This window comes from Prorops nasuta, unplaced genomic scaffold, assembly GCF_024137725.1.
Source record: "Prorops nasuta isolate Cenicafe-Biocafe unplaced genomic scaffold, Cenicafe_Pnas_1.2 PNAS00005, whole genome shotgun sequence".
NCBI classification, from domain to species: Eukaryota; Metazoa; Arthropoda; class Insecta; order Hymenoptera; family Bethylidae; genus Prorops; species Prorops nasuta.
The window spans coordinates 7,694,613-7,708,817 of NW_027116802.1; the positions used below are offsets into that span (position 1 = coordinate 7,694,613).

Genomic DNA, 14,205 nt, shown 5'->3' on the forward strand with positions numbered 1-14,205 from the left:
CGTTCCAATCACATAGCCCCTTGTAAAATAATTATTATTATATTTACACGCAGTATTAATATCACATGTAATATTCAGATTGAAAAATGTAACATCATTATATGAATATGTATTTATCGATTAATGATCTATATATTAATTAAAAAAATGGCGGGTATTTCTTGCTCCAGTAGTGGAGGAAAAGCTTAAATTGGAAATAAAAACGCTAAATTGTCTAAAAGCACAGATGTGTATTTTAATAAAACGATTTAGAAACATTGGTATATTACATAAAATATTTATAATAATTTTTATTTTTATATTAACAATTCGAATTATATATCTAAGACAGTAAAAATCAGAAAATTAAACTAAAGTATTGATTAGCGCACCGAAAAATGCAAGGAACATGTAAAGAAAATTTGTTGGAACTCAAACGAAAAAGTCAAAACCAAAAACATAAGGTATGATTTCTTCAACTTGTATTGATGTTGAAAAAGACCGTGATCGGCCATATTCCAATTAGGTAAAAAGTAAGTATATATTTTATGAAATAAAATATTCAAGTGAAAATTTGGAGGGTGAGTTTCATTAAATTCTGTAAGACGAAAGTTTACCATGTATATATAGGATTGCCAATTTTACTCAGATAAATATAAGCGTGAAATAATTATACAAAATTTGGAACCGTAAATAATAATATTTCATTTTAAATGTAGATATAACAAAAGTAATACGCATAATGCATAAAATTATGTTTTTCATGGTTTTCAGCACAATTTTAAATACCCCACTCGCATACACACATTATGTATAAAGTTTTAGACTAAATCAGCGAGAAGCACGAATTATGGATTTTAAAAAACAATAAATCTTTACCGAATATAAAATGCAAATTGATTCTGAGAGATGGAAAAAAAGTGAAGAGAAGGCGATTTAATTTTATATCAATTATTTATTTTTTCCATACAAATTATAAACATGTTTTTCAAATACTGTACATGTACTGAGTTCTATTATATTTTTAAACCTCTAATTTAATGATATATCATTTCATTTATTTCCATTTTACTCGTTAAATCAGCTACATTGATCCTCATTTCGTTTCATTAATGATAATGTATTATACAGGTAGACTTTTCGCTTTATCTGATCAATAGTACTTTTTTCCTTATCCTTTTCTTCTCTCATCAAAATTTTTTATGATCAAGCTCAATTGTTTGATATGGCAGTTCCAGGATATGAATGAATAGAACTTTATGATTTATCGCGAAAAACGTGATATACTTTGCAAATAGTTACCAAACAAAAAGGTTTGAATGGTAAAGAATTTTTATCGTCGCACGCACAGCTTGATTATTCAACCGGCCTTAATAAATCTAAAAATATATTTTTTAACACTCTCGAGAATTCTGTGAAAGAATTGTTTCGAAACTTTACTATACAGTTGAATTCATGTATTAATGAAATCTAAACTGTATGAGGATATGAGAGCGTTTGCGAATTGAAAAAATATGGAACTGTATATACTTTTTGTCATACGAGCAATGACAGCAGAAGTAGGAATTGCTAATTCATGGGCTGCTGGAACTTGAACATTTTCTATTGTTGTTATTTATATAAATATGTACAAAGTTATATATAACAAATCTGAATGCGTTCATTATAATTCATGTATTTGTGTACAATATGATAGCTGGTTAAGTTTTTTTCCACTTTTTACTCTTTCCCGAAACTGGCTCTACTTCTGCATTTTTGCATTCTTCTGATTTACGATTTTCGATATCATCAATATAGAGTGAGAGAGTACTATTTTCTATCTTCACAGAAGACATAGATAAATATATATTTCATAATCTTTTCTTATAAATGTATATCGCTTATTTTAAATTCATTATCCATTAATGTTAAGATTAGTGTCGGTCCTCCTCTTTTTCCAGTTAAAACCTTTTTTCCAGATGTATTTACTCAAAACACAAAATAAAACTTAGTATAATATCCAGATTGCAAAGCTTCTTTTTACGTTGAAAACAGATCGATATGAAACCATGAGATGCCATCGATTTAGAGAACATTTTGGGTTGCTCTTTCAAATATGTATACAATACTGTTAAAAATAAATTTTTGCCAAAAAGAAGAGACATTAGCGAATCGTTTTTTTGTGTCTGAACGTCACCTCATTGGTCCAAATCGTGCTGTCGTATATACAATTTTGTAGAATCCCGTGGGATTCTTTACTCTAATAAGTAAAAAATACATACGAAATTGTCGTTAGAAAAAAGATAACAGTAAATAAAACATACATATATAAATATATATATATATATATATAAGCTGCCAGCTCTTTTGAATCAAAAACGCATTCTGATAAAATCTAAGCTTTCCATTCTCTTATTCGAGCAGACGCATAGCAAATTCAATTCTCACCCTGAATTAAAAGCGACATATTTCTGACTAAAAGAGAGAGAGATCAAAATACATTGCCACTTGTTCCATAATTGTTAATTAAAGTAAGAATACGGTAATTAATATTATTAATTCCTTAAAGTATATATGCTTTCTTGTATGATGTTAGTTCAACAGGCTGAATTTCGACAAAAGAGCAGAGAGCCTCGCACTTTCCCTTCCGATGGTTCTTTACAAGAAAATCTGAAGGGAAGCACGAGCGAAATGATACTAAACGCAAAGCTCTACTCTTATGAGTGTCTAAGAACATTCTGCCAAGTTTCATGGTCCTTACGTGTAAATGTACAAATGATAAAATCGAAAACTTTAAGTACGAAACTTGATCGTCCGTGAACTCTACCGTTAGAAGAGTTTGTAAATCCAGCTGATAGAACTATCCTTAAAGATACACACTATTAAAAACGTTTCAAGATCAAGCTCCAGAGCTTAAGATAAAAATTGTTGATAATGAAGTTTGTAGAGGTTGCTGCCTGTGGCTGTTAAGAATAACGGGTGCTCTTCGCAAACGTAGTAAAAAGTTAAACGTACTGTATGCTAAGTAAGAAATTCGCGTAAGAACTATAGAAAAAAAGTCTTAGAAATATAGGGGTAGAGGGGGCGGTGATTACAAGAAATACAAACACATCTCTTTAAAATAAGTGTCGCTGCCTAGGAAATGATCGGGCTTTTACGTAAGTTTAATGAATCGAGACTGATTCTATTGCATTCTCATACGCAATGAACATCAAACTTGAAACGTGATGAATAATAATTATTGTAAAAAAGCGGAGATAAAATATCTGATAGGTTTTATCTGTAAGAAGGATCCACATCATGATACTTTTTCCATCTGAAATCTATACGAACGTTACTAAGAATCAAGCCCCCGGAAGTTTAAAATCTCCGTAAAAAATAATAATAAATTTCTCCACGAATCATAGAGCTCTCTGTAATAAAAACGTTTGATAGTGTAAACGAAGGATCGAAAATAATTTTCTCTTTTTGTTCATATAATATTGCTCGCTATTCTCGAATTGAAATTAATGGCATTACTTTCGATACGATTACCATTTTCTTTGAAAACCTATAAATCACTTAGATAACTTTATACACGATCTTTTATAACAATGTAAATCGTAATCATTGCGTTTAATATTTAACATATATACTCTTATATGTAATATATGTATATCTGTGTGTGGATGTCTTGTCTGATAAGCTATCGTCTAGTTTTCTTTAATAGTAAAACTATAATACTAAATAATGTACCATGCCTTTCCGAGGCCGGAGTCTGTTTCTTCGTTCTCGCTTCGTTTGGTAATCGACATGCATTTGCAATGCACGTTTCATACCAACTTTATTGTCAATTTTCTTCAACTTCCAACATCATCACACTATGTTGGAAAACATATATATATGTGTGTGTGTTTATTTATTTCGATATATATATATATATATATATATACCCGCACTAATGGCGTATCACCGATAAATCTAAATTACGGGTGTTTTATAAAAGTTTGGAACATCGAATCAAACTCAAGCTCGGGCTGGTTAGTAGCATTTAATCCGAAATCCTCGAGAGTTCTGCGACAAAATGCTCCAGAATACTGTACATTTGCGAAACAAAATTGATCAGTATAATAGGATTGCACGATCTTGATACACAATACAAAATTATGACACCGGAATAGAAACGATCCTGCGGAGCTTCAATTGGCTTCTCAAGCAAAATGAAATATTATCTCCTCGGATTTTCATTATATTTTTATCGTCGAGGAATCTCCTCAAAGATTCAAGTTTATCTTATAAGAATACCAGCCGTTAATACTGTTGAAATTTCTTTGATTAACGGAGCATTTTGGGCGAGAGTTCTCGTGGGTCATGAAAAATATGTAAGGTTTGCGCGTCACCGTTGAATATTCACGCAACTGTATCCTTTACGGTGTCTCTGTGGTGTCTGTATAATAACGTATATATATATGTATATGTATATATGTATATGTATACATATATATGCGCGTAAGATGATTTTATATGATGGTAGGCACTGATGGGGGTGGATGGCTGCATGGCGAGCAGTTCTAGCAGGTTAGTCTTTGACCAATCTGTATATGTGATGCTGCGCACCGTGCTCGGATGTAGAGACTTCGAACACGTATGCTGTGCAGAGCAAAGTCTCCTGCGTATCCCTGTTCGTCACGACCTGCGATCGAAGCATTCGTTACATTATTAAATTCATTTCTCCCATAATAGTGGCCATTTATTTTCTTCCACTCCAAAAAGAAAAAAACATAATAATAAACATTACCTGGAGGATGGTGAAGTTTTCGAGAACGCTGTTCATCATGTACTTTTCAGGCAGGTGCTTCAATTTATGTATGAACTTGATAATGTACTCGCACATGGGCGAACGGCTAATACGATAAACAAACCTGCCGTTCTCGAACCTGGCGTACTCCGTCTCCACCTTTTCCACCACTTGCCTCCCAAACGAGCAGACTTTTGTCGAACACGTTATCGTCATGTTCTCGTTGCTCTCGTACCTGGAAAATGAACGAGAGGCGATTACTTTTTGTTTCAATGAACGTCCGACTAAGGTAAGTTGGAAAATTGGGAGATAGATTGTTATAAAATTGCTATATTCTACTATATACAACTAGTCGAAATGGGATGAACAAATTTAGGGGAGAGAGATTTACGTACTGGCTTGTGACACCATAAAAAGCTCCAGCCTCGTCCTGGATATTCGTATTGAGATCAGCCCAGAATTTGACAAGGAAAAAGGCTGCCTGTGGTCCCTTGTCGTAAAGCTCCTTCAGGCCACCCTTTTTGTCTGGGAACTTGTCGTAGATCTGCCTTACGTCCACTGCTTCCAGCAAGGGGTCAGCGTACGTTGCCGATACTCCTATGTGGACGAAAAGGTGCTTGTGATACTGAAAATAAAAGTTTACATTAATTATTTTTCTTTAAACTAGAAGCAATTATTTATTTGGAGTCGAATAACTATAGAAAGAAATTTCCGGATAAAATTAATGTTCAAATTATTAAAAATGTCCATGTTGCATATCTATTACTGATAACAAAGAAATTGAAGACGTCATTGGACAAAAATGTTAAATATAAAGTACCTCGATCACTTTCTTCCACAAACTATTTCAAAAATAAATCGAATAAACCAAGATTGCATCAGGTTAATTCATATCTACGCAAAACTAATTAAAATAAGATCAGTTAAGTACAATATCATTAAAACTATAAGATTACTGTTCAACAGCTTTTCCCACTGCAGTCCTCAACATTTATCCTTTTACTACTAAATTTCTCTCCAGTCCTTATAAGCCCTAGCCTATAAACTTTTTTCTTAAATGAAATATAACAACCGTCACAACTAATTTTAATAAATACTATTAATGTCAATAAAATTTAAAGAATGTTAATAGGTCCGGTAAATGGCAGGACGTAAAATAATAAAGAGGAAATTTCTTTCCGCGAGGATGCTTGACTCTTACGATGTCCTGGTCTCTCTGATGCTCCATGTAGGCCGAAAACTCGACGAGCCTGAGTTTGTGCGTGGCTATGGCACGTCCCTCCCAGGGTGGTGGAGGCTGGGCCTGCACCATATCCCCGCTGGAAACGGCCGTAGCTGGTTTACCGGTGTAAGCGGGTTGCGGGAACGGCTTGACATCCTGGGACGTTCCTGGCTGTAGTCCTGGCTGCCAGAATTGCTGCAAGAATCAAAGAAATCCCGCACGAATGCGTTAGTTCTGGTCTACCGGAAGAAAGGAGCGATATCTTCACTTGCCGAGCCAGCGAGTCCTCATGACGAGACAAAAAACATTCTGGAGGAAATCATAGCAGTTTTTTGGCGTGAGAAAGACAGCTGCTTCCAGTTGCAAGGACAATTGCGGAAATTGAAAGCTCTTTTCTATATACGACCCATCCCCCGCCCCCTCTCCCCCCACAATCCCACCTCTACCCGCGCTCACCCTTACCCCTCATCAAGAGTTTCGATCAAGGACGAAGGATGAAAACTGATCCGGCCAATGGGAATTGGTCGAAATTCGAGTTTCAATTTCCGCTTGCCCACGTGCAAAGTGCACACCCGCGCGTTTGTGTTCTTGTGTGTGTGTGTGTGTGCGTGTGTATGTTTGTGTGCGGTAGATGACATTAAAAATATTTACAGAGAGCGACGGACAATTCAGCAATACACAACAAGGGCCCCAGGGGCAGCAGCAGAGGCAAGGGAGGGGGTCGTTAGGAGTTAGTAGTAGTCGTTGTGCTGCAAGCTTCTTCGATCCCTATGGCTAGACGGAGCTGAGATCTTTGCGAACCGTCGTCCAACCTCGCTCAATCGTTTCGCTTTCGATTTTCAAACTGTCCGCTCTTTTTTCGTCCCTCTGCTGCAATAAATTCGAATAACACCCGGGTTATATGCGTCTTATCGGTTCGCAACTTATTGCACCAGTGCGACGAAAAAATTAGACTCGATAAAAAATGGAGAAAGCACGAGAGAGGAAAATTAATCGATATGCCAGCAATGCTTTGTCCCAAGCTGTAAAATTGCATTTAATTGTATTCGAGTATACAAAGTCTGGAACCGAAGAAAGAGAAGTTTCATCAACTTTGGAATTGAAGAAAACTGAGGAAGCTATGAGTTAGATGCGCTCTTGTGTTATTATAAATGAACGTATTATTAATAAAGCTCGATGTGATTCTGAGATGAAGGATCAAAGTTATTTGCGAAGAATAAAGCGTTGAGATTTTTTTCTATAAGTATAGTTAGGATCTTGAAAGCGCAGTATAAAACTTAATGGGTAAGTTTGCCAAGCCACACGATAGCGTTTCTCCTTACAAAGGCGCATTAAACTGTTAAATGACGGACGAAGCGGTTAGAGAAACAATGAGAAACGTATTCCAGAAAGAAATAAAGCCAAACTGAGAGAAAGAGAGAGAGAGAGAGAGAGAGAGAGAGAGAGAGAGAGAGAGAGAGAGAGAGAGAGATCTGAAAGTAAACTTACGAATGTTCGGATGACGAGACGCCCATGGAGCAAAGGCATTTTATTCGCAATAAATTAAAAGAATACTATATACTTGAGTTTTTAAATTAAAACCAATGAAAATTTCAGTAGTGTAAAACGATTTAAAGATAGGACTGAACCGAGAGTATTATTTTTCTGGTTTTCCGAAGAAATTATAGCTTCTCGTCATCGATGGTCCCGAAGCTCGTGGCTCGTACACGTGAATAGAAGGCAGTTATAAAAAATAAAGAGAAAATTTGATTGAATAAGGGGTCCGTGGCTGGGACTTACCGCTCCGGGATAGGAGACAGGGGTGGAAGCGTGAAGGGCAAGGGGCCCCACTAGGGCGGGGGGCATCTTGTTGTGTATCGCACTGCCAGCTGATACTATCTGGGCACTCGACATACTCGACATTGTCTGCAGCGCTTTCTCCTTGGCGGCATGGTCCTAATAAATTTTCATACACCCATTATACCATGCCTTTCTGTTTTATCCTATTCTATCCCCCCCCCCCCCCCCACCCTCCAATCCATTCTTTAGACCATTATTATTTTAACACGACTGGACGCTATCCTCTCGGAGACCCACGAGGATTTTTAGGAATCAGGAATAAATTGTGTAATTTATTAGTAGGCCGCATAGAACGATTTTATTTACTCGTGTTAAAACGTTAAAAGCTTCCGTACATATTCGAGAGCTTATCAACAGCACTCGTTCGGGACCGAAGAGACTCTTCATTGCGGATTTACGAGGGAAATTGGAAATCCCTGCCACTGTACACCGACACAAATTTTATCCGGAAAATGGTGCAACGTGCTAATTAAAAATTCGTGGATTACGATTATATGTATGTATATATATATATATATATATATATATAAGGGAAAATTTAACAGACATTTCTTTGAGTAGTTTTCATCCGTGCACACAGCTGCGTGGCTCGATTCAGTGGAGTTTTCACCGTAGTTTACTGCCTCAATTTTTCTACTCCAAAGCCATTTAGCATGCGAGTATTCGCGCAAAGCAAAGGTTCATTTTGTGGCAAGCGGTTTGTTTTGTGAAATCAATTGGTTTATAATTGATGGATACGGAGAAAGAGAAGAGGGGGGGGGGGGGTGACGAAGGGTAATAGTAAAGGTTCTCGAATTTTTTGATGCAGCGAGTTAAATGTTTTATTTTCTTTTCATTCTTCCTACTTCACTCCACTAGTTCATCCCCTCCATTTTTAATTTTTTCGAACCACCCCTTATCTGGCGAACGCACATGTGAGGAATGCGAGGCATCAAGGCTACGGACATGTTTATCGACATTCTAAACGCAATCAAACGTGGTCGTTTTTGAGCCCTTCGAGTTGTTTGTGGCTGCGTTTGTACGTTAACAATCAATTAGTAACAGCGATTTATTAGGAATTTAGTTTCAAAAAGTATTAACTCTCGAGAACCCACAATTATAATAGGGAAACTGACGTCAAATTAAAATGCAGGAGATAATGAATGGGTCGTTGTCTATTTTCTGCTCCGAGTGAAAATTGTATAAGGGAAGATACGTAATTGAGAGTTCATTATGAGGAGAAAGAGAAGAATTTTGTTAAATGATAAAGGCTTTGAGAGGTGTTATAGGAATAAATAGCTGGTTTAAAATATTCTACACTGGTAAAAACGTATGAGTTTGTAACGTTTTTCTAGTTTTCCTGATACGTTGCAGGTAGAAAATTATATCATTTCGTATATGTTTTTAAAACTTTTAAACGCGTAAAACGTGGTGGTTTTTTATGTTAAATATTTAAAAGAGAGAAGATGAATAGATTGCTGTTTATTTTGTTTACAGTGAAAACGGCACAAAAAGAAGATGCCTAATTAAAAGATCGTTAGGAGGAGAATGTGGAGAAAGTTTATTAAATTACAAAAGCCTTGAGGAGTTTGGAAGAAATAAATGGCTGGCTGAAAAGATTGTACACCAGTTACAGCATGTGTGTTGGTGAAGGTTTTTCAAGCTGGCCTGATACGCGACAAGCAGAAAATTATGTCACTCCGAATCCTCTGTGAGGGTGGTATGTGGTGCTTAGCAACACTATAAAGGCTCCCGGCTAACTTTGAACGAGGCAAACGTTGTCACAGCAACTTCCTTTTTACCAAAACTTCTCATATAAACGTACAAAGTAACCACCTCCATTTATTCTCTACTCCATTTTATTAGTTCTCTCTCTTGGTCCCTCTACATCCACCCTTCTCACTCAGCCCCACCCTCCCCTGATAAAATTCTTCATCATCTAAATGCATTTTTCCGGCTTTAACGAAGAATCTACAAAATATTAATGATTTTAATTTGGTCAATATATATATATATATCTATATAGAATTATATTAAAATTCTCATTACATATAAGGAGTAGAATTTGGTGTTTCCACGTTTAACATTAATTGTTACTGCAAAAGGAGGAAAAAAAATGTTCAGTGTTACGTGGACAGAGGAGAAGGGATCAAAGGGAATATTTTATTAACAATTTTATGGAAAAAATTTTCCATCCCCTGGGAGCCTTCACAACCAACTCCCCCCGACCTGTTAACTTTTTGGAGCATAAAGGCACCGAGAGAGGAGCGACGTGCTTTAATTTATTAACACATTCGCGATTGTTGGCGAATCGTTTTAATAATTTCGCTGTTGATTAAACGGCGTGCGGGTTCATTTTTACGCGTGATTTATTCCGTCCATTGAAAAAGGATCGTGCCCGTGCTCGAGGTCCGATTGTTTTTATCCCCCCCCCCCCCTATCCTCTCACATGGCCCCTTTCACCCTTTGTATTTACATATACAAATATTCGCGCGTATGGGGAGGGACCACCCTCGCAACAACACAGTTCGATTTTATTTCCTTTCGATTAATGCGAGAAGCACGCTAATTGCACGAATCGATTGTATTCCCAATGAAAATCACCACTGAATCAATGCCAGCCGTGCTCGCTAATGGAAATCATCGATTATGGTATAAGAGCCATCTGTAACTGGTGTGGGCCGTTCGTTTTGTTGGTTGAAATCATACAGATCCCCCTTCTTGCGGAGTGCAGAAATTTTCAGGATTCTGTAATTGATGGGGAGAGCAACTTCATTATAGTCTGGTTAAAGTTTTATTGAATGAGCTTTTCTCGCAGCCCACCTCTCTTACTATCCCCCTCTCATTCTTGTACAATATTCTATTCATCTAAATACTATGGAAGTTTGATCCGATAGAAGAGTAATTGTGTAAAATTTCTTATAAGGTCCTGTTAATCAATTTCTTCTTTAGCGTAATCACGAAAATCAAGTGGACTTTGTGGAAAATTATTAATTGAAGAGTAGAAATACGGAAGAGGGAAGTATATCTTTTTTACAATGTAAGTTTTTCTGGTGAAAAAATTAGTTAATTTCGTGACCAACGTCCAAGGAATGTATATGAGATGTATATAGGTATAGCTCCAATTTGTACAACTTGTCAAAGATGGTACCTGTTTAATATATTTTTTTAATTATACCCTCACAATACGCATAATTAGCACTTACCGATCTCGGTCCTTTTCGTATTTATACATCCTTCGTTCTTAAAAATTGGTGAAAAAAAGGACGCTTTGCAGAGTAATTCCCCCCCCCCCCCTCCCCAAGACACGTGAGAGTTCAATCTTCTATTTCCGATATACTCACCACTTTGAGCTTCGCTTGAATCTCGCGGAGCTTCCTCCTCGCGAGGACTTGAATATGCGAGGAGACTTGTTTCCGCGTTCTCGTCTTGCCGGTCCTCAGTTTTATGTATCTGGCGATCAACTCGTTCCGTCCTAAAAGCCAAAATCACCCGATTAGTGAAAATATTGGAAAAAAAAACAACATTTCAGGAAGAAATCTTTGGCATACATATCGCATATTACTTAATTTAAAGACGATTAGAATATAGAGAAAAGTTGGAAAAGATTGAAAGAAGCATCAGAATGATCTTTCAAGTGTGATTCTTAATTCCAGCTACTATAAGGCTAGCGTTATTTCAATTACGAGGCGTTTGATGTCGTCTGGCGCCGGCTTTACGGTCTCGCTCATAAAATCTTTAACGACTGTGAAATCTAAGCAGCGATAAGACGCTTTGTTTGCGTGCGTTCGCTCGTTTCCTTTTGCAAGCAGCCACAATGCAGCTTACACGCTCCAATCGTGCTCCGGCCGTCCCATTAATTTTCCCATCAATCCAAACGCAACTCCATAAATTATTTACACTCACCCGTATATTGGTATTTATGTTTACATCATCCATTTCTCTCGCTCCTACTCTACTCGCTCGAACCGTTTGCTTTTATTAATGTATATTCCTACGTTACGTAACCATCCACCGATTTTCACAAAGCCAAAATTAATAATAATAATAAAATTCAAAAGAGCGTCCATCCTGTAAATTATCCTTCTTTTAGCTAGACGCAAACTTAATGCTACCCTATAGTCTTCGGTAAAATGGTGAATCATTTAGATGTCGGAGTCTCGAGCATTTCGCGTAATTTCGCCACCCTTATCAAACTTTCCATGCCACTTTGGGATTTATCGGACAAATAATTTATCCACTCCACCTGGCTCGAAGCAGACTGTCGCTTTCCTATTTCTCCTCAGGAAAAACTAGTCGAATAATATACGATTCGGTATTGTTACTCGATTATAGCTACCTTAATTATTTACCAATTATGAAACTCGTATGAGTCATCGATAATAGAATGAAGTTGAAGCGTTGGGTTTTTTTTGTTAATTGCATGGATCCAGGGATTTTCAAAAATTTTATACCAGATTATGATTCAATGGATCTTTATGTAAGGTTGATATCTCAGAGTTATTCTTCCGAGAGAATGTAATTGTTTATTTTTATCAATTATATTGTTTATAGATTAATTCAAGTTTAAACTTTAATTAGTTAAAGAATGTTTATTAATAATTTAGGGTTTAACGAAATATTCAATGCTACATTCCGGATATTTGTTCAAAAGGTCTTATCATATTTGGGAAATTTCCATGTGGAAAATCTGAAATTAATTTGTACAACAGAGTGAGACTTTTTGCTAGGATAATCGCTAAGTAAACTATTGTTACGGGCATAGCGAAGCGTTACAATTTGATAGTGTAGTGTTTTAGAGCTGAGGGAAGTGGCGCAAAAGGGTGAAATAGTTGGCAACAACCCCTTGCGTGCCTTTAATTACCGATACTGCGCCAGTTATAGGACGTCGCTGATAAATTATAAAGCGATTTATGACTATAAATACTCTCGAAAGATGAAGGACGTAACGTGGAGAATCTGATTAAGGAGAGAAATTCATTGATTCTGTAGGGGATGGAGAAAAGTGGTGGAAATAAAATTTGTGGGATGTTTATGGATGAATTCTACTCAATCATCATAGAATATCGAATTTGTCAGTCATTTTTACTCCAAAGGCATTTAAATTATTACGTTAAAATCAGCCATTTCCGTCCTCATTGACAGTGCGCATTGGAGTGCTCTTATACAAAGTGATTTGAGTATATTGCAATTCACCCCAGAACGTTAATATAAAAAAGCATTTATCTGCTGTAATTACATGGAATACTAACTTTTTGTAAAATTCGTTTTTAGATTTAAATAGAACGAACTTTCGTAAAGGTGTCAAGCAAAAAATTGATATCTTTAAGATGAGCGGATAAATGAATTTTTAGGCCCATGCTCAAGGTCGAGTTAAAAAGTAAACACTGTATAATACAGTAACTTCATTAAATTTGACGAATTTAAAAGAAACGAAGAAAAAATTTGGTATAAATATTTTTTGCAAAGTGTTTCCTTGATATTTTTCACCAGATCATCGTATAGGTTACTGAAATTGTCAACAATTTCCATTCTATTGACAGTATGAATTGGAAAGCTTTCATACGGAGGTTTGCATAGTGTTTACTGTAACTCATCCCAACACGTTAAAATCAAAATACATTTATCTCCTGTAGTTGCATGGAATACAAATTTTTTGTAAACCTCATTTTTGAATCTAAATTGAACCGAGTGTCTGAAAGGTGTCGCTCAAAAAACTGTTATTTTTAACAGTAATGCAGATAAATGAATTTTTATATCCACGCTCAGGGTCGAGTTAAAGTAAACACCCTATATAATAGAGTAACTCTAGATTTGACGATTGTAAAGGGGACGAGGTGAAACGGTGGTGTAAATAATTTTTGCGAAGTATTCGTGGATGGCGTAGGTTAGGTTTCGTGGTGGATTGAAAGGGGTGGAGAAGGGGGTGTGTAGAGGGGAGGATCAGGAGGAAAATATTCGAGATTCCAGGCGAACCGCGTGATGACTCAATTTCGCAAAGACCGTTAAATGGCCCGCTATGAACCACGCGCTGCGTTCCTTCTCTGTTTTTGAAAGCCGAACATTCTTCGGGGGTTGGTTATGCCAGCTTAGCTATATTCGCTCTCCCAGCTACTACAAAGAGCCTGTAACCACCCTTCGCTCCATTTGGCCCTCGCCTACCGGTCCCGATATTCTTGGATCACCAAAGCAACACTGAATTCGAAAACGCTCTTCCAACCATTAAATGACTTGAAACTACAAATTCTGGAAGAAGATATTCAACGATAGAACTCTAGAAAAATAGCAAGATTTGTTTCAGAAGAAATTTTGGCATCGATCGCGAAATTTTAGGGAAAACATTATTTATAGGTTTATTTGAAGCCAAAATCGTTGTAGCTTGAAATCATAGATGAGAGCAAGAGGGCATGAATAAATCTACAAAATTGTA

At 36.5% G+C, this 14,205-nt stretch overlaps 1 protein-coding gene across 6 annotated transcripts in view; it reads right to left on the reverse strand.

Moving 5' to 3' along the window:
* Positions 1 to 924: 924 nt before the first annotated feature.
* Positions 925 to 14,205, reverse strand: part of scalloped (TEA domain transcription factor 1 homolog scalloped) — an 87,634-nt gene continuing 74,353 nt past the window's right edge. For 5 of the 6 annotated variants that reach the window (XM_066727491.1, XM_066727495.1, XM_066727493.1 and 2 more), the window contains 6 exons: positions 11,120 to 11,250; positions 7,737 to 7,892; positions 5,937 to 6,152; positions 5,131 to 5,360; positions 4,736 to 4,970; positions 925 to 4,630 (listed from right to left, as the gene is read on the reverse strand). In XM_066727491.1, the coding sequence (XP_066583588.1) occupies positions 4,517 to 4,630; positions 4,736 to 4,970; positions 5,131 to 5,360; positions 5,937 to 6,152; positions 7,737 to 7,892; positions 11,120 to 11,250 (1,082 nt within the window). In that variant the 3' untranslated portion in view covers positions 925 to 4,516. The remainder of the gene's footprint in view (positions 4,631 to 4,735; positions 4,971 to 5,130; positions 5,361 to 5,936; positions 6,153 to 7,736; positions 7,893 to 11,119; positions 11,251 to 14,205) is intronic. The other variant, XM_066727496.1, reaches the window with a different exon arrangement.